Raw genomic sequence first — 13666 nt, 5'->3', positions numbered from 1 at the left:
CAAACAAAAAAACACGTTATTGTGAGATATTCACCAAACAGTTTTACAAAAACTCAACACATGTTTCGCCATACAATGGCTTCTTCAGGAGTGTCTTCAATAGTAAAGACACGAAATATAATTATAAATATTTATTACACTTGAGACTGGTTACGAACATTTCGATCACACAAAATAAAATAAAAACAAATAGAATTGGCCAAAGACCAAGATAGATCATATTGAGTAAGGGAGTGGCCGCCGTGTCATTTAAAAAAAACGAGAGAGGAGAGGAAATAGAAAAAATATATTTATACTCGTATAACACCAAAATACTTCGTTATATTGATATGTAAGTACATGTATATCGAATTACAAATCCAATTTAAAAACATATTCATATACATTATAAAAAATCATTTTACAATCACACAAGTTATTTTTTACTCAATCAACTTCCAATTTTTTGAAGGTCCCTTCTACTCCAAACACATCACTAACACTTTTGGGCTTCCCAGGTCTTTTCGACTCATTTACTACTTGGGAATCTTGGAATTTGAAAAAATCTGCATTATCATTAATCTGCGCTTTATATATTTCTGAAAAATAATTGTAAATCAATTTTTGCAGGATAATATTGTGTAATACAATTTTCACCTTGTAAAATCTGCAGAGATGCACAAGATCCACCGTATTCCTGCGGCAAATTATCCCTTGGTATATACTTATATACAGAATCTAAATCGGTATGTAGTACCATCTGAAAAAACAAGTTATTACATCAGAACAATATGTCATTATCCCTAGAGCCAAGCCCTTTGGTATTTGATTTGGTGAATTACAAATGTTCGCTAATGACACCACTTCAATTTACAATGAAAATATTGTGCAAGAAATTAATATTATTATTTCAAATGACCTTGATCAAATATCATTATCTCTTCATTGCCATAAAATGTCACTGAATTTTCAGACATTTTCGTATATGTTTATATCAAACAGGTCTAAATCGATTGATTTAAAAGATCCAATTGAATTCCATAATGAAAATATTGAATAATTTTTCTCATAGTGCGTAATTTCTTGGTCTCATTCTAGATGAAAATTCATTAGGTAGACAATATATTGAAATAATTATTAGAAGTAACATATTTCTTATAATTGGAATTTAATTCAAAATAATACATTTTGTACCATAAAAATAACAAATTGATTTATTTTTCATTGGTATATTCAAAAATTCAATATCCAATATCAATATGTTTAATGGCAACAAATTCCTTATTGAAAGCAATTAAAAAACTCCAAAGCAAAATTATAAAGTGTATATTCAAGTTAAACTACAAGGAGCCATAATCAACTTGAATATACCAAAAATACTATGAGATTTGTCATCCTCACATAAATTCAAATTATGTACCTTCATTTGGTACATTCATTTGGTCAAAAATAAGCTGAAACATTCAAATCTGACTTTCAAATTAATGGTAACCAACACAACCGTTTGACAAGATATTCAGACAATCTGAAATTAATGAAAATAAAAACAAATGTGTGAAAAACGATTTATTATTAACGTATCAAGTTTTACAACGGGTCGTCACCTGAAGACGATTGTGGATACTAACAATCAAAACGTTTCATTTCTTGTTAATGATTTTTAATTTTCAGCTCGTATTAATGGTTCAATTTTTGATTGTTGCTTGTATTTTATTTAATTGTAATTTCAATTTTCTTTGCTCAATATAATTGTTATTCTTCAGCAAATCTTCTTATTTTTTTATAGATTCTTTCAGGAATTTCTAATCAATTTATATCATATTAGACAATGGAAGATCGAACTAATGAAATGCAGAAAGAGCATGTCTGTTAACATGCTCTGATTTTTCTATAAAAATCAGAGATTGTAGAATGATGAAGAAACTATTTAAGAGAAATAAAGAAAGCCAGAACACTGGGTAAATCTATTTTTTATTTGGATGAAACATGGGTCAATGAGAGTCATACTGTCTCGAAGGTTTGGCAAGACCAGATCATCAAAAGTGGGATACAAACCTTCATGGAAGGTTGGTCGACTGGTTTCAAATTTCCAGTTGGAGAAGGTCGTCGTTTGATCATCACTCACATAGGCAGCAGTGAGGGATTCGTGAAAGATGGATTGATAGTGTTTGAATCGAAAAATATTGGAGATCAATATCAAGAAATGGATGCCACAATATTCGAAGAATGGTTTGAAAACATACCTGAAAAACTTTCGCAGGGATTCGTAGTAGTAATGGATAACGCAAGTTACCACAGTAGATGAGTCGAGAAGCTGCCGACATCGTGTTGGAGGAAGGCAAATATTACTGAGTGGTTACAAATGAAAGCTGTTTCTTTCGAATTAATCATGTTGAAAGCGGAGCTCCTCAACTTGGCTAAACGTCATAAGTCAAAATTCGGTTGGCGAAGAAATGACGGTTCTTTGGTTGCCACCTTATCACTCTGGATTGAATACAATAGAGTTGGTTTGAGCTCAAGGAATAACAAGACCTTGAAACTGTGTGAAGTAAAGAAATGCTTATACAGTAAACAGTCGACCAAGAAGCTTGGGAAAATGTATCCACAAAACAATCAGAATCGAAGTAGGGACCTGCTGGGATCTGGATGATCGCATAGATTCATTATCAGAAAAAATAATTTCAGTTGTCATCAATAATAATGAAATTGATTCATCCAGTTAAGAATTACCCAACAAATCGTTTAACTATTGATTCAAATAGGTTGGAGTAAGAAAATGGAGTCTTTTAAAAGTCACCAGATGATACATATTCATTTTTATATGCAAAATTCCCTGAATTCAAGTTACTGACAAATTAGATTTTTTTTCAAAAAGCTAATTCATTGAATGCAGTCATTTTTTGCTCTTTCTACATTTGTATTTATTTTTAAATGTATAGATCTGTAGAAGATAACAATTCTAAATAAAAAACTCAAATATAAATTATCCTCAGGATGAAATATTTAAACAAAATTAGTTTTTACGACATTTCAATTATCTTCGCATCATACAGACTATATCATTGGAAAATTTATGTTAATACCCTCAGTTCTACGCCTAATAATACTATATTAAACGCAATATGACAAAAAGCGTGGGCCGCTTCTTTTGACGTTCCTTGACGCAAGTCACTATTTTAATGCCTCGTGAGCGGCGCCCTCAAAGTGCATAGCGGGTAGAAATATCTCAGTGACTTTGTGGATGGATTGCAGTGCCACATGCTTGAGACAGTTGTCTCAACATAGTTATGATGCTTTCTTTGATGTACCGACATGTTTGTATTCTTGAAATTATTTAACTCTCAGACAATACCGAATGGACTATAGTCGGGCATACATTGTCTGTACTTCTTTGAAACTGCAACCCAATAACACCGCCTCTACCTCTACTGCATGAAGAAGAAACATTTTTGCTACCCCACCCTTCAGGTGTTAGTGATAATAATGAAATACAGCTGTATTCTTCATAAAATTTTTAAATAAAATAGTTCATTTTCTGGGAACACAGCTCCACTTAGAGGGTTGAAGATTTTGCAATGATTTTTGTATCAAAAATTGACCTCTTTAAAAAAAATTGACATCTTTTTGCATTTTACCGACATGTTTTCTCCCAACCTGTAATGCTTTGCGGTAGGCATTGCTTGAAAATATAAATAATTGTTTCATTATAAACACGTTGTTTTGATTCGCATTATGCATAACTGCTTCATTTTCAGTAGGTATAACTTGGGAAATTCTTGCATGCTTTAATTATTGAAATATCATATTTTACCAGAAAAAATATTATTTCATTTTTTCTTGCATCTTAATTTCAGTAAAGTTGTCATGCACTGTTTGGAACCTTTGGTGTAGTAATTATTATTACTGGAATTCTTTTTTCCAACATCAAATCGTTATTTTAACACCCCGACACGTGTTTCGATCACCGAGTGATCATCTTCAAGAGGAAGATCAACCTCTTTCTCTTGAAGATGGTCAATTGGTGATCGAAACACGTATCGAGGTGATGAAAAAATAACGGTTTGGTGTTGGGAGAAAACTCCAGTAATATTCAGTAAAGTCGCTACTATTTGTCACTTCTAGTGACAATGAAGATTGATAATCTCGAATATTCAATGGGAACTCACCGAATCAAACAATTCTTTTTTCATGAAAGGTTTTATTAGGGCCAATAGTTTATCCATGAATGGGACAATATTGAAAAATTGTAAACTCTTCAACCTTATCGGCATCCCTTCCTGAAACAATGTATTTTATGTAAAAATGACAGATACACCAAATCCAAATATCAGGTACACTAAATCACTTTGAAAACTTTTCACTTCTCTCAACTTAACGTACCTGAATGTTAATAATAATAATTGGATAGGGTGTTGGAGTTTCCAGGTTGCAAGATTATGAGTCACACGCGAAAATAATTCTCCTCAAAGAAGGAATTTCGATATACGTGTACTGGTCAAAAAATGAAGTGAATGTTCAAATTTCGTTTAGCATGTTTACTTTGTTGATGACAGGCATAAAAGTAGGAAGTGTTTTGCGTGTTCGACGATTTTCTGCTATCGAAAAACATGGATCAAATAATTTGCATAAGATCTTCTGTAGAAAATGAGTCAGAAAAATGTTAACAAGCGGTTCAAGCTTTTCACAGAAGGTCGAGAAGATGTGAATGACGACGCTTGCTTAGGATGCCCCAGCACATCAATTACTGATGAAAATGTTGAGACAGTGAAGAAAATTGTTGAGTCACTATTATAGAAGTTACTGAGAATGTCGGCATATCGATTGGCTTATGCCATGCAATTTTTTCGGAAATTTTGGGCATAAAGCGTGTCTGTTCCAAAATTGCTGAATTTTAACCAGGAAAACTGTCGCATGAGCATCGCTCAGGAATTGTTGAATGAAGTAAATGGCAATCCAGATTTGCTCAAAAGGGTCATAACTGGTGACGAATCATGGGTATGTGGTTATGACATCGAAACCAATGTCCAATCGTCACAATGGAAGAGCCTAGGAGATCCGAACCGAAAAAACCACGATCAAGAGCAAGGTTTTGCTCACTGTTCTTTTCGATTACCGTGGCGAAGTACATCAGAAGTTTTTACCACATGGTCGTGAATAAGAGTATTATTTTGAAGTTATGCGCCGCTTGCGAGAAGCAATACAAAGAAAACGTCCGGTATTGTGGAAGAACAATTCCTGGCTTTTGCATCACGATAATGCACTTGCTCCCTCGTTGTAATTTTTTCGACCAAAAACAACACCGTCATCATGTCTCAGACACCATATTTACCAAATTTGGTCTCTGCGGCTTTTCCCTGTTCTCAAGATTGAAGAGATCCATGAAAGGACGGAATTTTGCGACAATTGAGGAGATAAAAATCGAATCGCCCAAAAAGTGCATATCGAAACTGCTTCGAAGATTTGAAAAAACGCTGGCACAAGTGTATCTCAGGGGGACATAATAGAAATTGATGAATGAATAATTATTTTTTGACAAAAATTCAAATTCATCTTACTGTTTGAGCAGGCAGCGTATATCTTATCTCATTTTGGATGCTTTAGAAAAATATTCAGGGTACGAGATGATTGTAATAATAAGTTTAATTTCCTAGATTTCAGAGTATTCATCGGAATTCTACAAGATGGAACAGTTTTAAGTCGGCAACACTGCCAACTCTGTTATTATTGATGCTACGAATTCGGTTAAATGGACAAACCAGTAGCATTTTTGATGGCATTCTCGATGCCGAAAACAAAAAAAAAACTTGACATTCGCGTTTTCAAAATATTACATAAAATGATATTTTTTTTAATGGAACACCCTAAATTTTATCATGCATTTCGATTCGTAATAAAATTTTCAACAACAAAGTTCATATCACCTTTCTTCCTAAAGTCGAAAATGACCGACTTATGCGAAAATATTTTATTCCTTCAATAGTACAAATGAAGAGCTATAAAATATCAAGTGAATATTAAAAAACACCGCCTTCTTGTTGAACACATATTTGGATCCTTCTTTTGACACTATCTGTTGCTTTCAACACAATTCGGTCATCAATTCTATTGATTATAGTTTCAATATAATTTTTCAGTCCATCTACATTATTATGTTTTATTTTGTTCACCTCATATTTCATGAATCTCCAAAATTAAAAATCTAGAGATGTCATGTCTGGTGAACGGGAAGGCCATTTAACAGGACCATTTGTAGCAATCGATCTGTTTCCAAAACAGTCTCGCAACATTCGTTACGCCACTGAAATTATGTGCTGGTGCCTCTATCCTGAAAATAGATCATCTAACGAGCCTCCAGAACAAGATTATCAAAAAACTCTTAGAACACTCTTGTTAATAAATTAATGTAACGAGGTCCATTCAAAGAACCATGGTAAAAAAATGGACCGATAATTTTGCCTCTAAATAGACCACACCAAACATTGATTATAAATCGTCTTTGCGGATTGTGGGGATGGACTAGAAATGGATTATGTCTACTCCAATAATTAAAATTCTTTCTATTATACATCTCACAATTTAAAGAATTAGCTTCATCGCTCCATATAATATTTCTATATAAGTTTGGATCTTGTCTGCATTTATTTATAAACCACCGACAAAATGCCAATCGTCTCTCAGTGTCACCAGGTTCTAATGTTTGCAGTGGTCTTAACTTATAAGGAGAAATTGTATGTTTCTTCAGAATTCATTGAATAACAGACGGTGGAACAGCTATTTCTCTAGATAAATCTCTAATGGAATTATTTCGAATAACATCAAAGTAGGCTGAAACGTCAATTTCTGTATCTTCAGATATTACAAAACGTTTCATCGATTCGAACACATTTTTTTTTCCAACCGTATTGATATGACGCTACATTATTTTCTGTACAAAAACGGCTTCAATGTTATCATTATAGCAAATATTAGACCAGGAGCCCGTGATAGAAATTTTGACCCCATTTTTTACCGTCTGCCTTTTTCGGAGGACATATTCACAGCCACAAGCAACAATATTATGCGTTGAACGATTTTTTTCCCATGTTTCACATGCTTAAACATCAACTGTAGTTTGCATAAAAAAAGCTTCTTTGACCACCATTTTACCGTATGCCATTCATGCGACCGGAAGGATAGGTTACGCAACCCACAAAAAAATGATTGGCAGACATGGTGTGAACATGGCGCTCTGGCTAAAGCATGAATTTTTTATTTAACCAAAAAAATGGTTAACTAAAATTAATTTTTTACCGTCTACCAAGCACAGCATAGACTAACAGTAGCATGAAATGAACGAATTTTCACAAGGCAGACGGTTTGCCGGTGTATTAATAATTTAAAGGCATTAGTAAATTGACAATTTTTTACAGTGTCTCTGAACCATTTTTTACCATATAAAACTTGGTAAGATATAAACTTCAGTATTAAAAATACATTGGCAGACGAATAGACCGTGTTTATACAACTGAAAAATATTTTTTAATTTGTTTATAATATATATATATATATATATATATATTTATATATATATATATATATATATATATATATATATATATAGAGGTTGACGGTTAGCACGACTGGCTAAGTTAAGAAACAGCACGGGGATTGGAACGGGTGTGCAGTCGGAGACAAGAAAAATGAGAACTCTTTTTTCTGTTCAAGCTTTCGAGACTTTATTGACTCTTCTTCAGGAACTCTAGATGATAAGATGAAAATTTAACAATTGTCAAAATTTGTTGTACATTACTTACGAAAGTTGAGGTTATGTATATGCTTGCTTCATATACATAAAGTTTCGAAAGCTTGAACAGAAAAAAGAGTTCTCATTTTTCTTGTCTCCGACTGCACACCCGTTCCAATCCCCGTGCTGATATATATATATGTATATATATATATATATATATATATATATATATATATATATATATATGTTTTTCAATTTGCAGAAAAAAATTACTAATTTTGACCGTCTGCCGTTGTTTCCTTGCAATATATAATTATTAAGTAGACAAACTGTCAATTGGCAGAAGAATTGACCCTGTTTAGATGAGAGAGGTAGACAATTTGTGATGTGTGTCAATGTTACTTCTCAATTTGGTTTTGGAAACAATTGCAGATTCATAAATGACACATAAATCGGCCATGCTCTTGGCTTTTAGCTTTGCGCTGGTTTACCTGCATGCCTTAACCGGCTGTTATTTTACACCAGCTTTTTATAAAAAAAGGTAAAAAAACCTTTGTCGATTTCATTGGCAACGAAAAGATTGAAAAAACTTTTGCAGACTTGGCGAATCCTTCTTTGGTTGCCGACACTGCACCAATAATCGAAGAATTTGTGTGCAGTAGGTATGTATGGAACAACCAAAAATAAGTTAATCAAAGTCTCAAGACTGAAGCGAGAGTTCGGATATTTGCAAGACATTACGGAGTAATAGATAACAAGGAGTCTTTCAAGAAACAAGTTACATCGTTTGACGCATCCAATCTACCACCATGTGCCAGAGAGTTACAGCAACAAATTTAAAGAACAGCATATATTTGAATAGAACTGACCGATACTTGAAAATCTATATTAAAAAACTAATCAATACAGTTTATTGTATGATTTTCACTGAAAAAGGGTTTTACAAAAACCGCGACACGTGTTTCGCTATTAAGTAGCTATACAATAGCATAAACAGTTCATGCTCGAGGAAACTATTGTATAGCGAAACACGTGTATCGGTTTTTGTAAAACCCTTTAATAGTGAAAATCATACAATAAACTATATTGATTTTTTTTTGTATTCAAGTGAAAATATGGGAATCCATACATTTATTTTTTTTTTTTCAGAAAACATTCAAAAAAAGTATTTAAGAAATTATGAGAACTCAATGAAATGAAAATCCAGCGTGAAAATATCGAAAATATTACCTTACGTAATTAATCGAAAATAAATAAATGTAGTAGCATATGTTCACGTATCGTTTAAATAATTTTGTATTTTTTTCACATCCTTTGAACTGTATCACGAAAATTGATTATTAAATTGCTACCTTATTTTTTGTTGTAGATCCTACTGAATTTGCTCTTATGAAGTAACATTGACACTTGTATCATAAAAAATTGTCTACCACTCTCATCTAAACACGGTCTATTCGTCTGCCAATTGACAGTTCGTCTATTCAATAATTATATATTGCAAGGAAATAATGGCAGACGGTTGAACGTTGGTCAAAGTTATTAGGTATTTTTTTTGCAAATTAAAAATTATTGTTTAGTTGTATAAATACGGTTAATTCGTCTGCTAATTAACAATTAGTTTACTTAATAATCATATGTATTGCAAGGAAACAATGGCAGACGGTAAAATATTGGTAAAAGTTATCAATTTTTCTGCAAGTTCATTCGCGTCTGCCTGTACTTAAAACATTATATATATATATATATATATATATATATATATATATATATATTATATATATATATATATATATATTATATATATATATATATATATATATATATATATATATATATATATATATATATATATATATATATATATATATATATATATATATATATATGTATCGTTTATTTAGCACAAGCTAATGCAGTTACAATATTAGTCTTAATCTAATTTAAAAATTTAAATGTCCCAATTAAAATTTAAAATTTAAAATCATGTACATTGAAACATATAAATAAAAACAGCACAATAAATAAAATAAAAAGAAGAAAAAAAAACTGTATTAGCAGGTTCCTATACTAAACACTTTGTAGGTCTAAAAGGTGCACTTTTAATTTTATTTTAAATATATTTAGAGAGGTAGCATTCTTAATATCCTCCGGTAGTTCGTTGAATGCTTGAACTCCTTTAATGAAAACTGTATTATTTGAATTGGCATTACTAGTCTGACGTATATGAAAGTTATTGCGATTTCTTGTATTGTATTCATGATATTCAAAGTTATACTTTGATTTGTCACGTAGATATACAGGAACATCACCAGTTTTAATTTTAAAAATAAATATTAATGCTAAATAACGAAAGTAATTTTTTATTGATAACCATTTTAATGTATTCAACATTAATGTTATATGTGTTCTTCTATCACAAGATAATATTACTCTCATTCCTCTATTTTGAAGTTTCTGAAGTCTTTCAATTTCATTTTGGTTTAGTAAGTACAAGATGGTTCCACAATGAGTAAAATGAGGTAAAATCAAGCTATTATACAAAAGTAAAAGCGACCATTGGTTTAAGTGCTTAGATTGCCTACTTATGTAATTAATTTTGAATGCTATTGTTTTAATAATATATGAAGCATGTTCCTTAAAAAATATTCTATTATCTACAATTACACCCAAATATTTAATTTTTCTTACTAACTCAATTTCATCATTTGATATTTTAATATTGTAATTATATTTTTTGAAGTCATGGTACTGCTTCTCATTTCCTATAATCATGAATTTTGTTTTATTTTTATTAATTTTCAACGAGTTGAAGCAGCACCAGTTATATACAGATTTTAGTGTCTCATTTATTACATTAATTATATCAAGCAGATCATTTGATGCATAATATATTAAAGTATCATCTGCAAACAGATGAACAAAGCATCTTTCAATTATAAATAAAATATCATCGATATACAATAAAAATAGAAGAGGACCTAACACGCTACCTTGCGGTACACCACACTCGTTTATAATTTCGGAAGATAAAATGTTATTTAATTTTAATTTTTGTTTTCTATTATCTAAATATTCCATCATCCATTTTAAAGCATCATCAATAATACCAAAGCTTTCTAGTTTTCTAATAAGTAAAGAGCGGTTAACAGTTTCAAATGCCCTCTGAAGATCTAAAAAAACAGCACCTGTGATTAATTTATTATATTGGTTTAGTTTCCACTCATCTAAAACATACTGCAGTGCTGTTTCGCAACTGTGTTTGCCCCTAAATCCTTGTCTGCCAACAGTTGTCGCAGGACATTTTTATTATGGAACTTTATTACATTCAACAGGCAGACGGTAAAAAATGGTTCAGAGACACTGTAAAAAATTGTTAGTTAACTAATGCCTATAAATTATTAATACACCGGCAAACCGTCTGCCTTGTGAAAGTTCGTTCATTTCATGTGCTTGACAGACGGTAAAATTAGTTAACCATTTTTTTGGTCAAATAAAAAATTCATGCTTGAGCCAGAACACCATGTACCCGTTTGCCAATTATTTTTTTTTGTGGTCGCATGAATGTGGTCGCATGACGGTAAAATGTTGGTCAAAGAAGCTCTTTTTTTATGCAGACTAGAGTTAATGTTTAGGTATGTGTAACATGGGAAAAAATTCGTTTAACGCATAATACTGTTGCTTGTGGCTGTAAATATGTCCTCTGAAAAAAGCAGACGGTAAAAAATGGGGTCAAAATTTCTGTCACGGGCTCCCGGTCTATATATTTTGATTTACAAAATATATACGGCTATAGTGAAATGGCTTTAAAATTTTGTAAATAAATACCAAATAGCTCAGTGGTGTCAAGTGAGTGGTACGACATGATGATCAATGGTTTCACGAGTTCAAATCCCAGTGCAATTTTTTATTTTTGCTTTCAGTAACAAAATATTAACATTCGTATACGTACCAAAATTGGATGTTTGGACAATCATGAGAATTTATTTGCCAAAACGAAGACATTTTTTGTACTAGTGAAATAAATAAATATTTCCACATAAGTCCACATAAGAAATGTGATATGAGCTCTGTTGTTGAGAATGTTTTTACGAATCCAAATGCATGATGAAATATGGGGTATTTATTTGGGATGGTTTCTAACAGACGTGTTGACAAGTCAAGAAGAGTACTTCGGCCACGCGATTGAAGATGACTGCGGCAATTGAAGTCGAAACGTTTGGAGATTATAACCAAAGAAGACCACGGCAAAACCCGGAAATCATTCAAAATAATAATGTCAGCTGTCAGCTGTCTTATGGAGTATAGGGTGTTCCATTTAAAAAAAATATCATTTTATGAAATATTTTGAAAACGCGACAGTCCATTAAAAATGCTACTGGTTTGCCCATTTAACCGAATTCGTAGCATCAATAATACCGGAGTTGGCAGTGATGCCCACTTAATTTGGAACACCCTGCATAGTTTTTTACGTGTATAGAATTATATAAAGCATTTTCGATCTAAAAGGATCATTATATTTATCCATTGTCATTCTAGAATATACTAAAAGTAATCGTGAATGCCGAGAGATATTCCATCTGCCTTTTTGAGAACGGTTTATTCATTGACAATATAAGTGCAACAGCGACTGGGAAGGCAAAAGTTATCTTGTGAATAGTTAAACTAGTTGAGCCTGAAGATGATGATAAGTGGTGCAAGTTATACATTTTTATTTAATTGAATCAAGTAAATGTATTTTGTTATCTTTCTTATCCAATGATTTGACCAATTTTATGGAATTTACCTGGAGATAATATAAAAATTTCTTCATAACCACTACACCAATTTTGAGAAAATGCCCAAAAACGACTCCTTTCATGTCCATAATTATCAAAACACCCTTTGGAGGCCCATTTTTGTGCAAATGAAGTAGGGTAATCATATCGAAACACTTGATTTGTGTAGCAAAATTGTAATTATCTGGGTTGAAGTCCATCATTTTAATGAAAATAACTAATTCATCCTGAGGCGTCAATTTTGGAAGAGGCGTAATCAATCTGAAAACATAATAGACAAATTGTGATTTATTTTCAACAATGTATATCATATCACAGAAAATGCAATGAAAAATGTATTTTACACTATAACAATAACTGAATATTGAAGCAAATAATATATTGCCAAAGATTAAAATTATGTTTTTATGAGTAGGGGATTATGGGTTCTGCATAATTTGTTTGATATATATTTGTATAATTTTGTACAGGCGATATTTGTATTTTTTTCACCAGCACGTTTCGACACACCTGATAGTTCTTCAGTTTCTCGGACGGAAACTTCTTCATCGATGTTATTTTTACAATCGACATATCAAAGCAACACATCAGCAACATTTTCTTTACAAACAGTCACATAATTTGACCATGTACGAGGTTTATGAATTGAACCAAATTATCGTTAATTTCGTTCCAGTTTGTATATGAATTGAAGGGGTTACATTTTTAGGAGTGATTAATTTTTGGGAAAGAAAGTTTTTGGCTTTCTACTACTCCATCTTGATATTTTCATTCCACAACGAATGTCTGAAATACAAACTGAGTAGAGAAAAGTATCTTCTGTATAATTCAGTGTTCATATAGAAGTATTTGTTTCGAAATAATTTTTTCTTTCGTGTAATTCAATGTTAATATGAAAGTAGCTGTTTCAGGAGGACTTTCTTTCAGTTTGTGTCTGAAAGTTACTTCTTCGCATGATCTACACATCCATGTATAGGGTTACTTATTTTCAAATTGATTACTTCCTTCCTTTCTTTGGAAGATTCCCTCATCCCCTTTTTTGTATCAAGATGGAGTGGTAGAAAGCCAAAAACTTTCTTTCCCAAAAATTAATCACTCCTAAAAATATAACCCCTTCAATTCAAATGAGATTCCTCTTGGCTGGGATTAAATCAAATAGGTGAATGAATGTCATTACGATGTCATC

General features: G+C 31.8%; 1 protein-coding gene across 1 annotated transcript in view; it reads right to left on the bottom strand.

Moving 5' to 3' along the window:
- Positions 1-267: 267 nt before the first annotated feature.
- Positions 268-13666, bottom strand: part of LOC111512994 (uncharacterized) — a 52961-nt gene continuing 39562 nt past the window's right edge. The window contains exons 12-15 of the mRNA XM_074185713.1: positions 12489-12741; positions 4146-4256; positions 637-739; positions 268-578 (exon numbers count right to left, since the gene is read on the bottom strand). Of these exons, the coding sequence (XP_074041814.1) occupies positions 427-578; positions 637-739; positions 4146-4256; positions 12489-12741 (619 nt within the window). The 3' untranslated portion in view covers positions 268-426. The remainder of the gene's footprint in view (positions 579-636; positions 740-4145; positions 4257-12488; positions 12742-13666) is intronic.

The sequence above is a fragment of the Leptinotarsa decemlineata genome, unplaced genomic scaffold, assembly GCF_025532065.1.
Source record: "Leptinotarsa decemlineata unplaced genomic scaffold, Ldec_3_MD MMD2_tig00078346_RagTag_RagTag, whole genome shotgun sequence".
In the NCBI taxonomy this organism is placed as follows: domain Eukaryota; kingdom Metazoa; phylum Arthropoda; class Insecta; order Coleoptera; family Chrysomelidae; genus Leptinotarsa; species Leptinotarsa decemlineata.
The sequence above is the reverse complement of the archived record's forward strand: the minus strand, read 5'-3'. Positions and strand labels throughout refer to the sequence as shown.